Source organism: Suricata suricatta, chromosome 17 (assembly GCF_006229205.1).
Source record: "Suricata suricatta isolate VVHF042 chromosome 17, meerkat_22Aug2017_6uvM2_HiC, whole genome shotgun sequence".
In the NCBI taxonomy this organism is placed as follows: domain Eukaryota; kingdom Metazoa; phylum Chordata; class Mammalia; order Carnivora; family Herpestidae; genus Suricata; species Suricata suricatta.
In genome coordinates this window covers 52,938,260-52,960,755 of record NC_043716.1, presented here as the reverse complement: position 1 = coordinate 52,960,755, position 22,496 = coordinate 52,938,260, and the positions used below count along the sequence as shown (strand labels likewise).

General features: G+C 43.0%; 1 protein-coding gene and 2 non-coding genes across 4 annotated transcripts in view; 2 read left to right on the top strand and 1 right to left on the bottom strand.

Annotated features, from left to right (window-relative positions):
* NUP85 (nucleoporin 85) overlaps positions 1 to 21,008 on the bottom strand; it is a 38,729-nt gene extending 17,721 nt beyond the window's left edge. Inside the window, exons 1-7 of one of the 2 annotated variants that reach the window (XM_029927299.1) lie at positions 20,792 to 21,008; positions 16,404 to 16,497; positions 12,590 to 12,752; positions 6,378 to 6,448; positions 5,553 to 5,596; positions 4,464 to 4,533; positions 3,145 to 3,266 (exon numbers count right to left, since the gene is read on the bottom strand). In XM_029927299.1, the coding sequence (XP_029783159.1) occupies positions 3,145 to 3,266; positions 4,464 to 4,533; positions 5,553 to 5,596; positions 6,378 to 6,448; positions 12,590 to 12,752; positions 16,404 to 16,497; positions 20,792 to 20,824 (597 nt within the window). In that variant the 5' untranslated portion in view covers positions 20,825 to 21,008. Of the gene's footprint in view, positions 1 to 3,144; positions 3,267 to 4,463; positions 4,534 to 5,552; positions 5,597 to 6,377; positions 6,449 to 12,589; positions 12,753 to 16,403; positions 16,498 to 20,791 lie in introns of those variants that run through there. The other variant, XM_029927301.1, reaches the window with a different exon arrangement.
* Positions 7,894 to 7,996, top strand: LOC115283080. The gene has a single exon (XR_003904900.1). It is a non-coding gene; the product is annotated as a U6 spliceosomal RNA (small nuclear RNA).
* On the top strand, positions 14,474 to 14,578 carry LOC115283078. Its single transcript, XR_003904898.1, has one exon. It is a non-coding gene; the product is annotated as a U6 spliceosomal RNA (small nuclear RNA).
* Positions 21,009 to 22,496: the final 1,488 nt, after the last annotated feature.

Here is a 22,496-nt window from a genome sequence, read left to right as displayed (position 1 = left end):
ATGCACATTCCCAGCTGAGGTTGGACAGGTGGCGCTCTACGTTCTTGTATCAACTCTCACACTAAACAAGTACCTTTTCCAAGATTTATTTAGTACCACTTTTTTTGTATATTTCAGTCTTTTTTTTTTTAAGTTTATTTATTTTGAAAGAGAGAGAGAGTGTGGAGGGGCAGGGAGAAAGGAGGGAGGGAGGGAGGGAGAGAGAATGAATCCCAAGCAGGCTCTGCAGTCCCAGCTGAGAGCCCAATGAAGGGCTCGAACTCACAAACCATAAGATCATGACCTGAGGAGACACCAAGAGTCAGATGCTTATCTGACTGAGCCACCAGGCGCCCCTGTATGTCTGTGCTTTTTCCTGAGCCCCGGAGCATAGTGCTAAAGTGCTGTGCAGTTTCCTAAGTGCTGACGAAGGCCCTTAGGGAGAAAATGTGTGTCAGATAAGCTTCATCCAGGCATGCATTTCAAGGCTTTTAGCCATGAGTTCAATGTTAAGGAGTCAATAATACATATTAAAAAAAAATTAATATCCATTTATTTTTGAGAGAGGGTGCGCATGTGTGAGCATGCAAGTGGAGGAGGGGCAGAGAGAAAGGGAGACATAGAATCTGAAGCAGGCTCCAGGCTCTGAGTTGTCAGCACAGAGCCCGACGCAGGGCACGAACCCACAAACCATGAGATCATAACCTGAGTCCAAGTTGGACAGTCAACTGACTGAGCCACCCAGGCACACCAGAAGTCAATAAAACATAGTAAATAAGGTAACTTTAAGCAAAAATTTATATAAAACAAAGTTATATATACCGATCAGCTGACAAAAATATGATCAGAGGCCAGAAGAGCCCTGCATTACACTAATTAGTAATACACTGTTCCAGGCAATTTTGTAGACCCTGTCATGAATAATGACAATCTACAGTAATATACACATAAATATATATGTAAAATACACACAGTAACATTCTCCCTTACTAAGTCATGCTGAAAAAAGCCAAGGATGTATATGCTGACAAATCCTCAATTTCTCTACCCTGGACTTCCTTCTCTGGATTCCAGACTTGTATATCTTACAGCCTGGTCAGTGTCTCCACTTGGATTTCATAGGCATCTTAAACACAGCATGTCTAAAAGTAAACACCCAGGTGCCTCCACCTCACCAACCTTATCATCCCACATTCTATTTCTTACACACACACACACACACACACACACACACACACACTCTATTAGCAAATCCCATCAACTGTATCTGTAAACTGCACCAGAATCTAATCAGTTTTCACAACCTCCTCTGCTCAGCTCCTACCTTTGTCCAAATCACCACCATCTTTGCCTATGGTTTAGCACCATAGCCCTAGACCGGTCTCTTCTGCCCGTGCTCCATCCTCGGTAAGGCTCTCTGGCTGCATCAGATCTTGGTGTGCCTTTGCTCAGCTCTCCAAGGACCCCCTCACCCCATCTGACTCCAGTGTAAAACAGGAGCTCTTACTGTGTCCAACAACTAGCTTACACACCTTTACGCGCTTTAATTTAACCATGACATGATCTTAAACAGGCTATTATTATCCCTGTCGCACAGAAGAAACTAAAGGCTGTTAAGTAACTCATTCAAGACTCCACATTTAGACAGAGGCAGAGCTGGGATGCTAACACAGGCAGTGTGGCACCACAGACCACATTCTTACCATTCTGCTCTACTGCCTCTCTCAGGGTTAAGTCCCTATTGACAGTCCAGAGGGCCCTATGCTCCGACCCTGTGGCTCCCGGCCCTTACCTCCCCAACTCCCGCCCTTGCTCCCCCTAGTCTCATCCCACTGCGCCTCCAGATCAGTGCGTCTGCAGGTCTCACTGCCTGCTGCAACACTCTCTCCCTCCTTCGGCCCAGCGCCCCTCCTCCCACATCACCCCATGAGGGCGGCCTTCCTGGGCTCTCCTGCTCTCCACACCACTGGGCTTCACTGTGAGCGAATGTACACATTTTACTTGTTTCTGTGTTTATTTTCTGTCTCCCCACCCAGGATGTAAGACTCATAAAGGCAGGAATCTTTGCCCACTGTGGTCATAGTTGTTTTCCTCAGTGCCTTGCAAACAGAAGCACTTGATAGATATTCAGTAAATGAATATTTATTTAGACTCAAAATCTGGGCCCAGGACTTTCTGAGCAATGGCTCTCCCTATACTGGCACAGATCTCCCGGCAACAAAAGGCCCAGAAATAGCCTCAAAGGCAACAATTCTTTACCTGAATTCCAGATTTTATAAGCTTAATCAACTTTCCGTTATTCAGGCCAACTAGCCATCTTCTCCCTAGGCCCTCCAAAATGGGTCACAAGTCAGGAAAAGGTAAATGGAAAAAAGTACTGCTCTCATAGGTATAGAATACATGCATACATACATACATACACACACACCCACAACACCAAGAGACACGTTGACTTCCTTCATAGCGTTTTTTAATCTTGAGAAAGAGAAAGTGCGAGTGGGTGAGGAGCAGAGTCAGAGGGAGAGAATTCCAAGCAAGCTCCACACTGTCAGTGCAGAGCCTGATGTGGAGCTTGAACTTAGGAACCATGACATTATGACCTGAGCCAAACTTTAACGCTTAACCAACGGAGCCACCTGGGCGCCCCTGAGACTCGTTGACTTCCAAACTGACCATCCAAAATGGCTTCAGGATCTTCAATCTTTAACAGCTGTATGAAGCTATAATGTAGCTCCATATATTTAGCTCCAACGTTACAGGTGACATTCACCTATTTACATAGTAAGTTTACAAAGTTGTGCGCCATCATTACAGTCCAGTTTTAAGAATATTTCTATCACCTCAAAACCCCTCACACTTCTTTACATTAAGCTCCCACCCCAGCCCCTATCCATCTTCTCTTCTCTTCCTTAGATTCACAAAGAAACTAAATTTCCCTGCTCACTAGAAAATCTACAAAGCATTCCTTTTCTTACACAACAGCTTAGTTCTACACTCGTGTGGGGCAGCGAAGAAAAGATCTAACAGCATCTCCATAATCACAGGCCCAAAAGCCATCCGAGTGTGAGCAGGCTCAGCAGGCAACCCTCGGGCCTGCCCGCGAGCACTGGGAAAGACAGACTGTGAGGTGAAATCAGGAAGGCCCAAACTGCATGAGGTCCTTACCAAGTTCCAGAAGCTCTCATGTTTGCTTGGATTCTCACTGCCCAGGACATCTGCCAACAGACTGTCCACCTCACACACATGCAGTCGGACCCAGTCAAGGAGGTGAAGGAGGAGAGGGCCGGCTAGGAGGAAAGACTCTTGTCACACACAAACCTCAGCTTCATCTGCAGCAAACTCCACTGTCCCACAGACAAAGTAGAGGGCAGACAAACGAACCATGGAGGAAGCGGTTTGTCCCTTGTAGGCAGGCGTGCACATGGTCCTGAATAAAGGACTGGGCTGACAAATGGACCTTCAGGAATACTTCCTCTGAGCCAGGCGGCTTTCACTGCATCTTTGACAGGGCTGAATCTCCCCGCCTACCCCACCCCCAAATCTTCATGACTATGCAGTACGCCATGGCCATGTAAGGAACGGCCACTGCGGGACTGGTACTGATTAGGTGTGAGGTAAGCAACAGCGATAGAAACACAGCAACAGCCCTCAAGACATACTAGAGGAAGTAAACACAAAAACAACTAATTTTAATTTAAAGTTGCTCAAGGCTTTAGCAGGAATATGAGTAAAAAGCTAGGACTGCACCGAGATTATTAACACTCATTTATGGATAACAGCAAACATAAACTATCAAGAGAACGCAAAAAAAAAAAAAGAAAAAAGAAAAAGCCTGCAACACCTCCACAGAGCCCACACAGCAAGGATACTATACCAACCCCAATTTGGTTCAAGAACATGGAATAATTCAGAATGGACAGTTCATGTGTAGGGCTGCGCCTGCCCCAACCACTGGTGACAGAACTCTCCAAGTGACTGTGCCTCCTAACTAATCTAATCCCTCCTCACATCCCTAAAAGATTTTTCTTTTAATTTTTTTCTGTTAAACACAAACATTAATTGTTTCACACTTCTGAAGGTCAGAAGTCTGAGATCAAGGAGTGAGCAGAGCTGGTTCCTTCTGAGGCTGGGAGGGAGAACCCATTCCACACCCCTCCCTGGCTTCTCCTAAAACTTTCGTAAGCTTGACCAGTCCGCAACATAAATACTGACCACCCCGTCATACAACAGCTCAACATGTTTTCTTAGTGTTTCTTAGTGTTCAGGGGCCACCTGCCTAACATTTTAGGTCTTCAGGAGGCATTTTCTTTTTGTAGGAGGGGACAAAATGGCAGGCTTCTTTGGGTGTTACGTACACCCTTCTGGCGGTTGCGCTGATGAAGAAGAATGAAGAGAGCGTTCTACGCAACTGAACTCTCATCGGGACATGCAGGAAAGGGCAGTGGGACACTTCTAATGTTGGGAAGGGATGATCCCATACTCACCTGGAGCTACTTCAATAAAAAGAATCTCACAAAGGTTCCAAATAAGCTCCATTGCTGACAAAATGGAGACCTGAGGAAGAAATGGAGACAAAGTTTTAAGTGAAAATATTCCTGATATTTGCTCTTAAAACAAAGGAAAGAAGCACGGCTTGAACCACATGATGGTCATTCATTATTAACTCAACATTTACTGAATATTCCTATGGAAATCCTGCAGGATTTCCCACAGGGAATTCAGTGAGAGAATTTTAGGGGGTGGTAGGCAGACTTTTTTTTTTTTTTTTAATGGTTCTTGTTTTAGCTTAATGTGCGTTATAGAAAAATATAATTAGCCTATCACGCTCATGGTCTTGATGAATATTAGGATTTAGAAAGAGGCTCTGAGTAAAATGGAACATGATTTTCATAAAAATATTCAGTTAATAATATTAAGAATTCTACGGATATACCAAAAATCATGAAGGTAGTTCGTATTCAAGGGACTAAAGTTTAAGAAAGCCTATCAAAAGGCAAACCTAATATAACACCCAAAAATAAATCAAGTCTGGACCCTGCTCTAGAAATATGCCATCCTCCTCCCCACCATCCTTTCGTACACAAACACAGACGACCTTAGTCACAGAGAAAATAAGTGCTTTGCTGCACCAATCCCTACTCACTACTGAGTTTGAACACCATCAAGAGTCTATCAAAGAAAGAGAATTCTTTCAGCCATTTTCCAGCTCCAATGAGAGTAAATAACTCAATAAAAATGCTTGGTCACGAGCTGAGTCCACTTTATACAAGCGAGCAGTGGTTCCAAAAGCTCAGCCCTCGCAGGTGACACATGTAGTGGGGACTGATATTTCCCGTAAGAACTGCAAATTCATACAAGTCTTATCAAACATATCCTTGTGATTCAATGTGCTATGCCTTGAAGGGGCACCAGGAAATTCAAGATGATCCTTACCACCCCCAAGGAGTTACCTGTCTAGCAGGAAAGAAGACAGACCTGTGCAAAACAATGATTCACAAAGCCACCCCAGGTGGGTGCTGAGGATGCAGAAGGACACAGTAGTGCCAGGACAACAAAGGCGGGCAGCCCCCTACCTGGCTGCTGAATTGGCGACCACTGGCAGGATCCTTAGCAGCAACTAACAAAACACAAAACATTTTGAAGTGAGCAACGAAACTTTTAGTCTCACAGTTATAGCTTCATATTCCAGGTTCTTTGGCTTGTGCCTATTTCCTCTAACGACCATCCATTTTCACTATAAATTTTTAAAAAGTGGTTCAGGGGCACCTGGGTGGCTCAGTCGGTTAAGCCTCCGACTTCAGCTCAGGTCATGATCTCACACCATGGGTTCGAGCCCTGCATCGGGCTCTGTGCTAACAGCTCAGAGCCTGAAGCCTGCTTCCGATTCTGAGTCTCCCTGTCTCTCTGCCCCTCCCTGCTCATGCTCTCTCTCTCTCTGTCTCAAAAATAAAATAAAAACATTAAAAATTAATTAATTAAAAGTGGTTCATATCTCATTGTTACAGATCAATGATTTGCAAACCCAATGCCCTCAAGATACAAGTGACACGATCAAGTGCAACAGAGCAAACAGAGACCACCACATTATAAAAGACTACTCTGCACCGGGAATCACATGACTCTCAAGGGTATAGTGACTTTAAATAGCAAAAGTTAAAGAACTGGGAATGTGATTTTCAAAGATCTTAAGTTTTTCACATTTCTTTAATCTTTCAAAGATCACACCTATCAACTCAATATATTCCAACTTGAAAAATGTACTCAAGACGATTGCCAAAATATTAGATTATGTAAGATGGGAAAGTAAGACTTTTGAACTGGGAAGTCAAATAGACTTTGCCTTGCAGTACTGACTAACATTTCAATTACTGTCACATGTACACACACATAGTCCTTACCTGCAGCCTGGTGCATTTCCTCCATACAGGCTCTTATGACTGATCGGTAGTTCTTACTCACTCGAACCAATCTACAAAAAAATGAAATGATATACAATAGGAGCATGGAGCATCTTGTAGTGACAAAAAGCAAGAAAATTTGCAACAGATGATAAGAGCTTGCTCAAAGACAGGAGCCAACTGAAGGAGTTCCTGAGGGCCTAAGCTGGAACAACTTGAGCATCAAAATAAGAACACATGAGATAACCCAAGGAGTAAAATAAATATTCCCAGATCCATACTGACATTATTTGTTGTAGATGAGATCCATGAATAGACACTAAAAATAATGGTTGAAAATTTACGGAGAAATAGAATTTGCATAATCTCAAAGTTTCTCCTCTAAATACCTATTAGTTACAGGGGGAAGATGATAGTCTTACAGTGCAGAAACCCAGTAGAAACCCCATTAACCAAGTGATGAAGGTCAACAAAACCAGTAATAAAACTTCAACATGATGAATCCCATGATATGATGTACTGAAGATACATTATACCAGTTCTGTGGTTTTCTTACTAAAAATGCCTAATTTCAAAAATAATACATAACCTTTGTCCAATCTTGAGAAAACATCAGACAAACCCAAATGGAGGGAGAGTCACCAAAATAATTGGTCAATATTTTCCAAAAGTGTCAAAGTCATAAGAGAGATTAAGGAACAAAAATTAAATGCATCCTCAGTCACAGAAAAGAAAAAAAGGGCATTAGTGGAAAAGCTGGTGAAATTCAAATGAAGTCTTTAAGCATACTGCATTGATGTTTAAGTTTCCTGGCTTAAGTGACAGTAATAGGGTAACATGTAGATATTAACATTAGAAAGCTGGGTGATGAATGTGCAGGAATCTATTATTCTTGTACTTTTTCTGGAAGTCCAAAATTACTTCAAAATAAAGTATTTAAAAAAAGAAAGTGACAGGGGCACCTGGGTGGCTCATTCGATTAAGCCTCTGACTCTATTTCAGCTCAGAAAATGATCTCATGGTTCCTGAGATCCAGCCCCACATTGGGCTCTATGCTGATAGCACAGAGCCTGCTTAGGATTCTGTATCTTCCTCTCTCTGCCACTCCTGTGAGGACACTCTTTCAAAATAAGTAAATAAACATTACAAAAAAAAAAAAAAAGAGAAGAAAATGACAAAACATGATAAACATTCACAAGAAAATAACTGGTTTAGTTACCAAGATGCAATTCTTAGCAACAGAAACAGTTATAGAAGAAGAGACCTAAAGACCATCTATTTGCTCCATTTAAAAATGAATAGTAGCTGGGCGCCCGGGTGGCTCTGGCTCGTCCTACGTCATCTCAGGTCATCATCTCACAGTCTGTGGGTTCGAGTGAGCGTGCCTGGCTCTGTGCTGACAGCGCAGAGCCTGAAGTCTGCTTCAGATTCTGTGTCTCCCTCTCTCTCTGCCCCTCCCCCGCTTGCTCTCAGTCTATCTCAAAATAAAGACATTAAAAAAATAATAATAGCAAACTTACTTCAGAAGCACATATACTAAAACTGGAACAATATAGAGAAGGCTGGCATGGGCCCTGAGCAAGGATGACACTCAAATCTGTGAAATGTTCCATATTTTTTAGGACTGAGTAACATATAGAATTGTTAGATCACTACATTGCACACCTGAAATTAACCAACACTATATGTTAATTATACTGGAATTAAAACAAAAAAGGAGAAGCAACATTCTGCATATGACCTACAACAGGGCGGGCAGGAGGTAAAGCAATCTGCACATACTCTCACCCAGTCCTCACACCCTGCAGCCCCCCTTTCACCGCCAAGATTCAGGTCCCGATAAATAATTCAGCCAAAAAAATAAGGTGATTGTAACCCCAATGCCCAGAAGAGGAGCTATCATCCCACCATTAAGATGACATTTATCCACTCAAACATTTTACAGCATGTATTTTATTTTCTTAATGTTTATTTAATTTGAGAGAGAGCAAGGGGGGAGAGGAATAGAGAGAGGGAGAGAGACAATCCCAAGCGGGCTCTGTGCTGATAGCTGATAGCACAGAGCCCAATGCAGGGCTCAATCACACATACTGATCTCACATACCGTGAGATCAAGACCTGAGCCGAAATCAAGAGTCGAACGCTTAACTGACTTAGCCACCCAGGTGCCCTTAGAGCACGTACTTTATAAATGTGCAAGGTATGTGGGAACAAAGGGCCCACATAAATAAGACAAGTTCCCTGCCTTCCAGGAATTATAGGACCTTCAACATTTTTTTTTATAAGTAATAATGTTTGAGTCACAATATTCTGTACCAGAGCCTACTGAAACCAGTGATTTCCCCTTCTCTCTGTCCTTCCTTCCCTCTCTGCCATCCCCCCCAAGCTGACCAGGATATCCTCCAGAAAGATTCATTTGTAAATGCTTATCAAGGAAGTAAAATACTGTGATTTATAAGAAATAAACATCGGGGCACCCGGGTGACTTAGTCAGCTGAGTATCCGACTTTGGCTCAAGTCATGATCTCACAGTTCGTGAGTTCAAACCCCCAATCAGACTCGCTGCTATCAACCTGTCAGCACAGAGACCACTTAGGATCCTGTCCCCCTGGTGCTTGGGTGGCTCAGTTGGTTGAGCATCTGACTTCAGCTCAGGTCATGATCTCATGGTTCATGGGCTCAAGTCCTACATCGGGCTCTGTGCTGACAGCTCAGAGCCTAGAGCCTGCTTTAGGTTCTAGGTCTCCATGTCTCTCTCTCTCTGCCCCTCCCCCGCTCCTGCTCTTTCTCTCAGAAATAAACGTTTAAAAAAAATTTTTTTTTTTAATTTTAAAAAGGGGCGCCTGAGTGGCTCAGTAGGTTAAGTGGCCAACTTAAGCTTGATCTTGCATTTCAAGCCCCACACCTTGAGCTCTGTACTGATGGACTGGAACCTGGAGCCTGCTTCAGATTCTGTGTCTCCCTCTCTCTCTCTGCCCCTCCCCCGATTGTGGGCTTGCGTTCTCTCTCTCAAAAATAAATAAAACCTTAACAATTTCTAAAAAATAAATTAAAAAAAAATAAAGGATCCTCTGTCCCCCTTTCTCTGCCTCTCCCGTTTGCACTCTCCCAAAAATAAATATTGTTTTTTACAGAAAGAAAGAAACATCTAGTCTTTATACTAGTCCCTGACACAATAATCCCATAATCCTTGTGAATTCCTAAGTAATGAGAGCACCAGGAGCCCCTTCTGTTCTATTGAGACCATTCTGGGTGGGCTCCTGGATTGGGGTTGGTCACCAGAAACACCAAGCAAGCCATTAAGAGAAGGCTAAAATGAAATCTTCAGCTGTGCTGGGGTGCCTGGGTGACTTAGTCAGTCTTGATCTCAGCTCTTGATCTGGGCTCATGATCTGGGCTCAGGTCACAGTCTCCCAGTTCTTGAGATAGAGCTCCATGTCAGGCTCTGCGCTACGTGTGGAGCCTGCTTAAGTTTCTCTCTCTCCCTCTCCTCTGCCCCACCCCCGAGTGCACATGTACACATGCATGCTCTCTCTTTCTCTCAAAAATAAATAAATAAAAATTAAAAAAGAGAGGAGCCTGGGTAGCTCAGTCAGTTGAGCATCCAAAGCTCAGGTCATGATCTCACAGTTGGTTGTTTTAAGATCTGTGTCCCCCTCTCCCTCTGCCCCTCTCCTGCTCGTGCTCGCTCTCAAAAATAAACAAACATTAAAAAAATGCTTAAGGGGCACCTGGGTGGCTCAGTCGGTTAAGCGTCTGACTTCAGCTCAAGTCATGATCTCACAGTTTGTGGGTTCGAGTCCCACGTTAGGCTCTGTACTAACAGCTCAGAGCCTTGAGCCTGTTTCAGATTCTGTGCCTCCCTCTCTCTCTGACCCTCCCCTGCTCATGCTCTCTCTCTCTCTCTCTCTCTCAAAACTAAAGTAAAACATTAAAAAAACATTTTTTAAATGCTTAAATAAAAAAAAGAAAAAGAGAAAATTTTCAGCCCTGCACCTTACCTTTCTAGAGAGGGTAAAAGGGCAAAAAATGGAATTAATAACTGATCGTGCCTACATGAAGAAGCCTCCATAAAATTCCAGTAGTATGGAGTTTAGAGAATTTCCAGGTAGGTAAATAAATCCCCATACCAGGAGGGGGACACACCCACACTCCACAGGGACAGAAGTTCCTGTACTCTGAAGCCTCCCAAACCTGGTCCTATGTAACTCCTCAGCCAGTTGTTCGTTTGTATCCTTCACCGTGTTCTTTAACACACTGGTAAGCCTAAGTGTTTCCCTGAGTTCTGTGAGCCACTCTAGCAAATTCACTGAACCTGAGGAGGTTTGGGAAATCTCCAATTTGTAGCCATGCCAGACAAATGCTTTAAGAAACGTGGGGATCCACTACCTGCAATTGACATGTACAGTGGGGAACAGTCTTGTGGGACTAAGCCCTTCACCTGTGAAATCTGATCTCCAGGTAGATAGTGTCAGAATGGAGTTAAACTGTAGGATACCCAGGGGTCCTGGCAGGCTCAGTCATTACAGCAGGTGACTTTTTTGTTGTTGTTTTGAGTGAGTGAGTGAATGAGTGAGAGAGAGAGAGAGAGCGATTGAGCAAGCGTGCGCACAAGTGGTGGAGGGGCAATGAGAGAGGGAGACAGAATCCCAAGAGTCAGACGCTTAACCAACTGAGCCACCCAGGCATCCCAAGCATGCAGTTCTTGATCTTGGGGTCATGAGTGCAAGCCCCATGCTAGGAACAGAGCTTACTTATATAGACAGACAGATAGATCCACCTGGTGTCACAGAATTGTCTGGTGCCACACATCTAGCATGAGAAGTGAATATGGGGGTGCCTGGTGGCTCAGTCAATTAAGTGTTTAACTCTTGGTTTTGGCTCAGGTCATGATCTCACTGACAGTGCACAACCTGCTTGGAATTCTCTCTCTCTGCCCCCCTGCTTGGAATTCAGTCTATCCCTCTCTCTGCAACCCTCTCCAGCTCCCACTTTCTTTCAAAATAAATTTAAAATTTTTTAACTAAACAAGGGGTGCCTGGGTAGCTCAGTCTGTTAACCGTCCAACTTTGGCTCAGATCATGGTCTCACAGTTTGTGAGTTCAAGCCATATATAGGGCTCTCTGCTGTCACCGAGGAACCAACTTCAGATCTGCAGTCTCCCTCTCTCTCTGCTCCTCCCCTGCTTGTGCACACTCACCCTAAAATAAACAAACGTGGGGCACCTAGGTGGCTCAGTCGGTTAAGTGTCCGACTTCGGCTCTGGTCGTGATCTCACAGTCCGTGCGTTCAAACCCTGCATCAGGCTCTGTGCTGATAGCTCAGAGCCTGAAGCCTGCTTCAGATTCTGTGCCTCCCTTTCTCTCTGCCCCTCCCCTGCTCACCTCTGTCTCTCTCTCTCAAAATAAAAGACATAAAAAAAAAATAATAAACAAACGTTTAAAACAATAAAAATAAACAAACAAAAAAACCCAAAGAAGTAAATATGGCAGTTGTGTGTTTAACAAAGGAAACACACAAAAGGAGGGAAAAACTTTCTTTCCTCCCTCAGTGCAAATACCAACACTGCCCATGCTCTAACTAATTTACGGACACCGACAAAAACCTAACACAGAGGTTCTTATACTCCATGGTGCTTAAGATTCACCTGGAGATTTTAGATTTGAGGATCCACCCCAAGAAATTTTGATTTTTATGATCTGAGGTGGGGCCCAGAAATCTGCCATTAACAAGTACCTGATACTGATCTTATGAACCACACTTCAAACAACCCTAGCCTCTACATAGTATAATATTTTTCTGGTGTCTTACCAAAATATGCCTTGAGAATAATTCTTTAAAGACACACAAGACTATTTTTTAAACTCATTTTTATAATACGATAATTTCAAAATCTTCCAACAGTGGGATTTCTTCCAATGATTTTCAGGTGCTTATTTGCCCTAAATTTTCTTCTTTGCAGGGTAAATGAAACAGGAATATAAACAAACAAAGCTTATCAAGTCAGCAAGTTGATCAACAGCCATTTGCACAGTACCTACAAGACCTGTCAGCCCTAACTAGCTCCACTGCCCAGACACAAGCCACAAAATAGAACCAAGGGCCCCTTATTTCTCCAGCACTCCATCTACCACGTGAAAGGACAATGATGCAGTTCACTTGGCTTTCACAATTTAGTTGTGGACTGCAGCACCTACCAGCACCCTACTTACTGAGCTTTTCGGGATTTTCCAGTCAATTCTTCTTCAATTCTCTGGAGGCCCACAAAGATTCCATGTGATTCATTGAAAAGTTTTCTCAAGATCTGAGAGTAAACATCTATATCCTTTCGGATGATATAGATAAAGGGGCAGCCTGGCACAGTCTCTGAGTTTTCTGAAACAGGAAAAATTTAACATCAATCACCATTACTCTCATATAAAAACTGACTCTAAAATTTTTAAACTGAGCTATCTATTTACAACAGCTTCAGCTACTTTGCCACTGATTTCATTGTTATTTTTTTATGGTTTTTTTTTTTTTTTTTTTGGAGAGAGAAAGAGAGACAGCATGAGCAGGGGAGGGTCAGAGAGAGAGGGAGATACAGAATCTGAAGCAAGCTCCAGGCTCTGAGCTAGTTGTCAGCACAGAGCCCGACGTGGGGCTCGAACCCACGAACCGTGATATCATGACTTGAGCCGAAGTTAGACGCTTAACCGACCAAGCCATCCAGCCGCCCCTGATTTCATTTTTTAAAGTATGAATTATCAATTATCCACACATTAATTATTTAATATACATGTTCATTTTCAGACTCACTGGCTTATTTATCTTATGTTGTTAATGTAACCTCTAGGCCTGGAGTGCCTGGCTGGCTCAGTCGGTGGAGTGTGCAACTCTTGATCCCGGAGCTGTGAGTTTGAGCCCCACAATGGGTATGGAGATTACTTAAAAATAAAATAAAATAAAGTAAGCTCTGGGCCCAACGTGGGGTCTGAACTCACAACCCTGGTATTGAGTCATATGCTCTACTAACTGAGCCTCTCCCTGGCTTACTTTGGAACTACCTTTTGCCTCGATCAATTGAAATATACTGAAAAAAATTTAAACTCACTTTATATTAGCCTAAATACAACTTGAAAAATACAATAAACCAACAGCCGAAATTTTATATAATCGCAAATTCAAGTAAATATTTTTGTATCAGTTTGTACTGCCATTACTCCTAAAGCAAAGAATCAAAAGTTAACAAAACTATTTTGCAACAGTGATAAAAAGGCTCTATAGTGATAAACTATAAACAACAAACTTGTAGAAATTTCTTATGCAATAGCTTCTCAAACAAGCTATGATGATTTTCAATGGCTTGTCTCTAATGAGATTTCAAGAGACATAAACAAACAAAACAACGTACTGTTTCCAACAATTGCGGACAAACTCAAATGCTGATAAGCTTTCCCATTGAGTATGAAAAGAGGCCAGACATATTCAAAGAAGGTTTTTTTGAGTAACTCTCTTTGGCAGCTTCTATAGCTCTGCTAACCTTTAATACCAAAATATCCCATAAACATTTAGCAACATCATGGAAATTCTTAACTACAAGATCAAGAAAAACTACATCACTTAAAAATTGCATGAACTGGGGACGCCTGGGTGGCTCAGTCGGTTGAGTGTCGGGCTTTGGCTCAGGTCATGATCTCATGGTTCATGGGTTTGAGCCCCGCGTCGGGCTCTGTGCTGACAGCTAGCTCAGAGCCTGGAGCCTGCTTCAGATTCTATGTCTCCCTCTCTCTTTGCTCCTCCCCTGCTCACGCTGTCTCTGTCTCTTAAAAATAAATTTAAAAAAAAAAAGAGAAAAACTACATCACTTAAAAGTTGCATGAACTGGGGGCGCCTGGGTGGCTCAGTCAGTTAAGTGTCCGACTTCAGCCCAGGTCATGATCTCACAGCTTATGAGTTCAAGCCCCACATCTGGTTTTGTGCTGAAAGCTCAGAGCCTGGACCCTGCTTTGGGTTCTGTGTCTCCCTCTCTCTCTGCCCCTCGCCTGCTCCTGTTCTGTCTCTCTCTTTCTCAAAAAATACATGAAAATTTAAAAATAAAAAAAATTGCATGAACTGTGCTCACTTCAGTAGCACATACATTAAAATTGGAACAATACAGAAGATTATCATGACCCATGCACAAGGATGACTTGCAAATTCGTGAAGCGTTCCATATTAAAAGCAACAACAACAACAAAACAACCAGGGCACCTGGGTGGCTCAGTCAGTTAAGTTTCTGACTCTTGATCTCAGCTCAGGTCTTGATCTCCGAGTCATGAGTTCAAGCCCTGCACTGAACTCCACGCTTAGCTTGGAACCTACTTAAAAAAAACAATAAAACATGGGTGCTAGGTGGCTTGGTCAGTTAAGTGTCAGACTCTGGCATAGGTTGTGATCTCACCAACCATGAGTTTGAGCCCCACATTAGGCTCTCTGTCAGCACAGAGCCCGCTTCAAATCCTGTCCCCCTCTCTTTGCCCCTCCCCCACTTGCACACACATGCCCTTTCTAAAAATGAACAAACATAAAAAATAAATAAATAGGGGCACCTGGGTGGCTCAGTTGGTTAAGCATCCGACTTTGGCTCAGGTCACGATCTCATGGTTTGTGGGTTCAAGCCCCACATCGGGCTCTGTGCTGATGGCTCAGAGCCTGGGCCTGCTTCAGATTCTGTGTCTCCCTCTCTCTCTGCGCCTCCCCCACTCATGCTCTGTTTCTCTCTGTCTCAATAATAAATTAAAAAAATTTTTAAGCTTTTTTAAAATAAATAAATAAATAAAATTGGGGTCCCTCGCTGGCCCTGTCAGTTAAACATCTGACTTCAGCTCAGGTCACAGTTGGTGAGCTCAAGCCCTGCTCTGGGTTCCACATTCTCTTTCCATCTCTCTCTCTGCACTTGGTGGGATTCTCTCTCTCTCTCCCTCTATCTCTTCCCCTCACTCACTCGAACTCCCTCATAAATAAATAAATAAATAAATAAATCTGCATGAACAGCACACATGACTTGCCCAAAATTTTAAGACTTTCATGAGCTCCATTTCTTCTCTATAATAAAATAGCCTCCATCTCTTCTCTATAATAAAATAAAGCCTCTACATATTTGTACAAAAATATCTTCATTTCTTAAGACTCATTTTGAAAAAAAAGAAAGCAAAATCAAATGTCAAAATTTAGTTTTATCTTCCTATAGAAGAGTCTGTATCAGAAAGAAAAGATCTAGGGCCTCTGGGTGGCTCAATTGGTTGAACATCAAATTCTTGATTTCAGCTCAGATCACAATCTCATAGTTTGTGGGTTCGAGCCATGCGTGGGGCTCTGACTGCTGGTGCAGTCTGCTTGAAATTCTCTGTCTCCTCTCTCTCCCGCCTTTTTTTGCTCTCTCAAAAAAATAAACACTAAAAAAAAAAAAAAGAAGAAAGAAAAAGATCCATGTCCAAAATCTGAGCTCAGAGAATAAGAGCAATTTACTCTCTAGATCCTTTGTGCTTTTTATCAACAGCCTAGAGAATTCAATCAAGTTCACAGTAATAAAAGTAAGGACGTCAAAGTCTTCATAGATCTGCAGTTTCACAATAAGGGGGCTGCTGTAAAGGGAATTTAGTAATTCTGGACAAGAAGGGGGAAACAGAAGTTTTTAAATACACATGTAACATTTCGGGATGCATGGCTAGCTCAGTGGGTAGAACAAGCAACTTCTGATCTTGGGATTCTGAGTTCAAGCCCCATGTACATTGTAGTGATTACTTAAATAAATTAAAAAATAATAATAAAAATAAATAAAGGAAACCTTTCTTTAACACCTGGAAGATTCCTGTTAATTTTTTTTCCTGGACTCAACAACTGCCAGATCTCATAAATTAATGAAAATCTTAAATACTAAAGTTTCAAAAATGAAAACCGTACAAAATAAGTTCAACTGTTTCTTGCCTCAGTTAGTCAAATCTGAGAGAAGAAAATAACCATATGTGCCAAGATGGATAATCTGCAAGGAAAAAAAAAATGTACCTTTTTTGTTGAAGGTGGTTTCACACACCAGCATCTCTCCTGGACCCCAGTCGAAACACATTTGCTTCTTTTTGGAATTCACTCCTGGAATCAACTAGTAAAAAAAAAAAAAAAAAAAACACCCCACAAAGACACTTATTTTTACTAAAGACGTTGCTTTCAACTGATTTGCAAGTATCACCCTAGAAATCAGTGGTCATGAAAGGATTACTCTAGCATACAGCTGAATGTGGTTAAGATCAGCCCAATGCGTTAAATTCTAAATAAGCAAGTGAGCCTTGCCGGCACCTCAACCCAGCCTGCCACTTAACAATCAATTACTATACTGTAATTTGGTGATCTAGAGTTCAGAAAATGGGAAGTTAAAAAAATACAAAAGAAATTGAACTGTTTGTTACTCACTAAAAAGAAGAACCCTCCAAACGCATGTTTCTGTGCCATGTCTTTGATGAGGTCGCTCAATTTTTTCTCTCAGACCAATCCCGTTGAGCCTCAGCTTCATACCTCCAACTACCCAATCCACACCTTTATAGGTTACCTGACCTCTAGAGCTACATCCATAACACAAGAACCATTCAAGGACTCTTGATGCTCAGCTCCAATCCGCCCTCCACTGGGGCAAAACCTTCGCCAAGTGTTAGGACTAATCTGGGACTCTTCTCTTTCCCTTACTGCCGTTGTCCAATCCATCAGTAGATCCTGCTCTGCTCTTAGATAAAACGGAATCCAACCACTGACACGTACACCAGTCTAGTCCAAGCCACCAACTCTCATCTGACTGCAACAGCATGTCTCAGCGCCTGAAAGGATTCTCCTACATGGCTACTACCTCTCCCTGTGAACAGATAAAAGCTCATAAGGGCAAGCGATTCCAGGATTCTCATACACTGCCTAGAAGAGACCCTGGCACAAAGTTAGCACTCCATACATATTTTTGGCGGACAATAAATTTGGCTGGTATCAAGACAAATGCATTCAGTTCTTAGGAAGAGCTAATGCAGTCATTCAACAACTAGGCAATGTTGAGTAAGCCTTTTTTCTGTATTGGGCTCTAGGAATACAATGTGTAATAATACAGTTTCTGTCCTCCAAATGTTAGCAATCTACTGAGGAAATCCAATAAACAGGGAGTTAAAAAAAAAAAAAAGTGGAGAAATGCCAAACCAGAGATAAACACAAAAGAGGATGTTTTAGTAGACTCTTAACGGATGAGTGGGCAAAACAAGGGGGGAAACATTATACACAATGTTGCTGAGGCAAATGAGTACCCATATGCAGAAAATGAACCTAATGTGATAGACAAAATAAAAGTTAGAAACAAATGTAGAGCAAAATCTGTAAGACTTGAAAAGCATTGAAAACCTTTTGATCTTAAAGTAAGCAAAGAGAGGACACAAAAACCACAAAATATAGAACAATTTATAAATTGGGGCTTCATCAAAATTAAACTTCTGCTCTTCAAAAGATACTGTTAAGAAAATGAAAAGGCAAGCCACAGAGTGGGAGAAAATATCTGCAAAACACAGATTTGATATGTAGAATAAAGAACTCTTACAAATCATTAATAAAAATAAAAAATAACCCAATAACAAAATGGGCAAAAAATTTTAACTGCCACTTCACCAAAAATATACAAATGACACATATATAAACACATAAAAAGATGCTGAGTATCTGTCATTGTTAGGGAAATACAAATCAAAGCAATAATGAGCTACCACTATATGCCCACCAGAGAACGGCAATGGTGAAAATTTAGATTGACCACAAAGGGGCGCCTGCGTGCTCAATTAAACAGCCTACTTTGGCTGAGATCATGATCTCATGGTTTATAAGTTCCAGTCCCACGTCCGGCTCTGTGCTGACAGCTCAGAGTCTGGAGCCTGCTTCAGATTCTGTGTCTCCCTCTCTCTCTGTCCCTCCCTCACTAGTGCTCTCCCCTCCACCTGTCAAAAATAAGTTATTTGATATATAAATAAATAAATAAATAATGACCAAAGAGCTGATGAGGATGTGGAATGACTGGAATTCTCATGTTGCTGGTGCAAAAATGGTATTTTAAAAAATGACAATGGGGCGCCTGGGTAACTCATTTGGTTAAGCGTTCAACTTCAGCTCAGGTCATGATCTCATGGTTCATGGGTTTGAGCCCCGCTTCGGGCTCTGTGCTGACAGCTCAGAACCTGGAGCCTGCTTCAGATTCTGTATCTCCCTTTCTCTCTGACCCTCCCCTGCTCCCATTCTGTCTCTGTCTCAAAAATAAATAAACCTTTAAAAAAAATTTTTAATGACAGTTTATTTTAGCTAAATATGAATCTATCCTATAACCCAGCAATTCTACTTCTAGATATTTATCTTAGGAGATAATAAAAAGGCCAAAAAAACCCCCAAAACTTACGTTTAAGTATTTTTGAAACAAAAAGACCAATAGTCTAGAAAAACAACTAGATTATTCTACCCTCTACTTTGAATCTATGCATAAACACCTTTAAATCTGCTGATTAATGGGGTGCCTGAATGGCTCAGTCAGTTGGGCATCCAACTTCAGCTCAGGTCATGATCTCACAGTTCGTGAGTTTGAGCCCTGTGTCAGGCTCTGTGCTGACAGCTCAGAGCCTCAAGCCTGCTTCAGATTCTGTGTCTCCCTCTCTCTCTGCCCCTCCTCCACTCATGCTCTGTCTCAAAAATAAATAAATATTTTTAAAAAATTTAATACTCCAAAATAAATAAGCTGATTACTAACTGGCCCTCAGGTGCCTTAATGATAAGCAAACAGGGCACCCGGGTGGCTGAGCCCATTAAGCATCCAACTTTTGATTTTGACTCAGGTCATGATCTCGGGGTCATGAAATTGAGCCCCCCACTGAGTGTGGACCCTGCTTGAGATTCTTTGTCTCTCTCCCTCTCCCCTGCTTGCTCACTCTCTAAAATAGTTGTAAAGAGGCACCTGAGTAGCTCAATCAGGTATGCATCTGATTCCAGCTCAGGTCAGGATCTCATGGTTCCTGAGTACAAACCCTGTATCAGGCTCTCTGCCCGTAAGTGCACAGCCTGTTTTGGATCCTCTGCCTCACCCCCACTCGTGCTGGCCATTCTGTCCCTCAAAAATAAAAAATTAAAAAATTAAAAAAGGTTAAAAGATGAGCGCCTGGGTGGCTCAGTCGGTTAAGCGACCGACTTCGGCTCAGGTCACGATCTCACAGTTCATGACTTCAAGACCCGCATCTATGCTGACAGCAGACAGCCCACTTGAGATTTTTCTGTCCCCATCTTTCTCTGCTCCTCCCCCACTTGTGCTCTCTCTCTCTCTCTCTCAAAATAAATAAATAAACTTAAAAAAAGAGATTGAAAGAAAGAAAAAGTTCCAGTGGGGTAGGAAAAAAAAAAGAAAAAGTTCCAATGACACTGATATGCTAATTTTCTTCCGATGAACACTGACATAGTCCTTGGAAGATATAAAATATTTCAAGTACATTATATAGTTCTTAAAATGTTAATACTCTACAGCAGTAAGCGTTTGGAGTAACAACCCACGTTAACTGCTATTTAAGATCTCCTGTCTCATTTTGTCCTGTTAGCTTTGAAATGACCCCCATCTTTAATTTCTGGTTTTGTCAGACACTGCTTTGCAATCTGATCGCTTTAGCTCAAAACTGTACGCATTTCGACTTTCTAAAAAGCAAAAATACAAGATCAGGCAACCTGCAGCTTAGTGAAGCTTGTAGCTTAGCAACAGCTAAGCGGTGCAGAACAAGCCAATAACGGACAAAAACATTTTACCTAGTCAGGGAGGTAAGGGAAGGCTTTCCCGAGAAAGAGGATGCAGGTTCTTGCATTTGAAAAACGAGGAGACAAACCTAAGAGAAAAAGAGAGTATCCCCGGCAGAGGGAACGGTAGGTCTCTCCTATCTGAAACCCACGAATCTCGTTACGAACATCATAGATCATTCACATTCGACATATGCTCTCCTGAAAGTCCAGACAGGAGTGGAAGCAAACAGCAATAAAAACAAGAAGTCTCCAGGGAGAATATGTACTTTTAGAAACCCTCGGGCCAGGACGGCATAAGCAGCAGAAGCCAAGCTCACGGTGCTGCGATGTGAAGCTTAGCCTAAGAGGAAAAGCGGGGCAGAAATGGGATGCGAAGGCGAGGAGGGCAAGATAGGGTGAGGGAAGGAGTGATGGCTCCGAGCCAGCCATTTCTGAGTACATAAAAGAATAGAAACCTAGCGACCCAAACCCAAGCACCTTGCTAATGGGACCTCCGAATTGTGGCAACTGAGCTGAGGGAAGGGGAAAGGAGCCTCGAGACAGACAGACAAGCCTGCAGTGACGAAGCAGACACAGTCCTCGGAAAGGGAAGGCAACGCTTTTGCGGGCGCCCTTACAGTGACCGTCGGCTCGCCGTCGAGTTCCTCCATAGCGCACCGCCTCAGCCACCTAGAAGCTCCACGGCCGCCGCAGCTCCCGGCTCAGGCCTCCCGCTCACAGCCGGCTGCGACAGAGGACCCCTCCCGAGCGCCTCCTGCGCTGCCTGCAGGCTCAAACTCCTAACGCCACAGGGGCCTCTCCTCTCCGCCACGACCCTCCTTCCGCCACATTCTAAACGTGTCCCTCCTTCCTTGCCGGCGTCCACATGTCAGGGAAAACAGCGCAAGGGCTGCCTGTCCTCACAGTAACCTTCCAGCCAGGTCAGGCGCCGCCGCGGACAGCCCCGCGCCGGGCAGGGAAAAGGCCCCCGAGACGGCGGGAGCAGGGGCAGTGCGGCTGCGCGTGCGCGGCCTGGGGCGAGTGCAGGGCCAGGGCTGAGAGCGAGCGACTCCCGGGTGTCTCCAGACTCTGGCGGTTCTCTCCCTAGCTGGTCCCCAAGTCGCAACTGCTTCGCAGAATGCTGTCCAGGGTTTGCCCCAGCCCTGTCGGGCCACTGGGCTGTGTACGAAGGCGGTCGCCGCCACTCCCACCCCAAAACGCTCAAGAGGCACGCGGACAAAATTGTTGCAGCTGAAACAACTGTGAAATCGAGACGGCTGGGCTTTCTTAATTAAATACAAATACTGGTTTGTTATCTCACCAAAGGAAAGCAGAAAAAGACACTCAAATCAGGGGACCCCTGAACTTGTTATGGAAAACTCTAGTTCTTTATTGTAAATGCCATATTTACAAATACATACACGTACAGGGAAGAAAATAGGAATGTTTCTAAGTTTCCAAATAAGAAACATTTGAGCGAATTGAAGATAATTTGAAATTTAAAGATAAGTCGGAAATTCTGCCAGAAAATGTAGTAGCTGCTTTCATTTAGAAAAGAAATTCGATCTGAAAACAAACCATAATTTCAGGGGCGCCTGGGTGGTTCAGTCGGTTAAGCCTCCGACTTCTACTCAGGTCAGATCTCACGTTCAGGTCAGATCTCACATTCGTGGGTTCGAGCCCGGCGTTGGGCTCTGCTGACAGCTAGCTCAGAGCTTGGAGTCTGCTTCAGATTCTGTGTCGCCTTATCTCTCTGCCTCTCCCCCCTCTCATACTGTCTCTCTCTGTATCAAAAATAAATAAAACATTAAAAATTTTTATGAAAACAAGCCATAATTTCAAAATGCTCCCTTCCCTGAAGCTCTGCTGAAGAGCCTGTTTGAATTGAATTGGTAGAAAATGATGACTTGGAGCGGTGAGGAAAATCCTGTTGCCCCAAGAGTTTGTTCTTTGGAGATAACAGACTGTCAGGCAAGGAAGAAAAGTCTTGTAGCTATCAACAGTCCATCCAAATCCCTGTCTCTGAAGATAGCCATCCATGGGATGAAATTTAATGTAGTTTTGCAAAAAATTCCACACTGTTCTACCAACTATGCCTTTCTACATGTTCAAATGTTTCAGTTTCACCGATCTGAGTGTTTCTTTTCTTTTTATTATTATTTTAATTTACTTCCAAGTTAGTTAGCATATAATGCAATCATGATTTTAGAAGCAGAACCTAGTAATTCATCCCCTGCATGTAACACCCAGTGCCAGTCCCCACAGTGTTTTCCTTATTGCCCCTTACCCATTTAGCCCATCTGTCCACCCACAATCCCTCCGGCAACCATCAGTTTGTTCTCT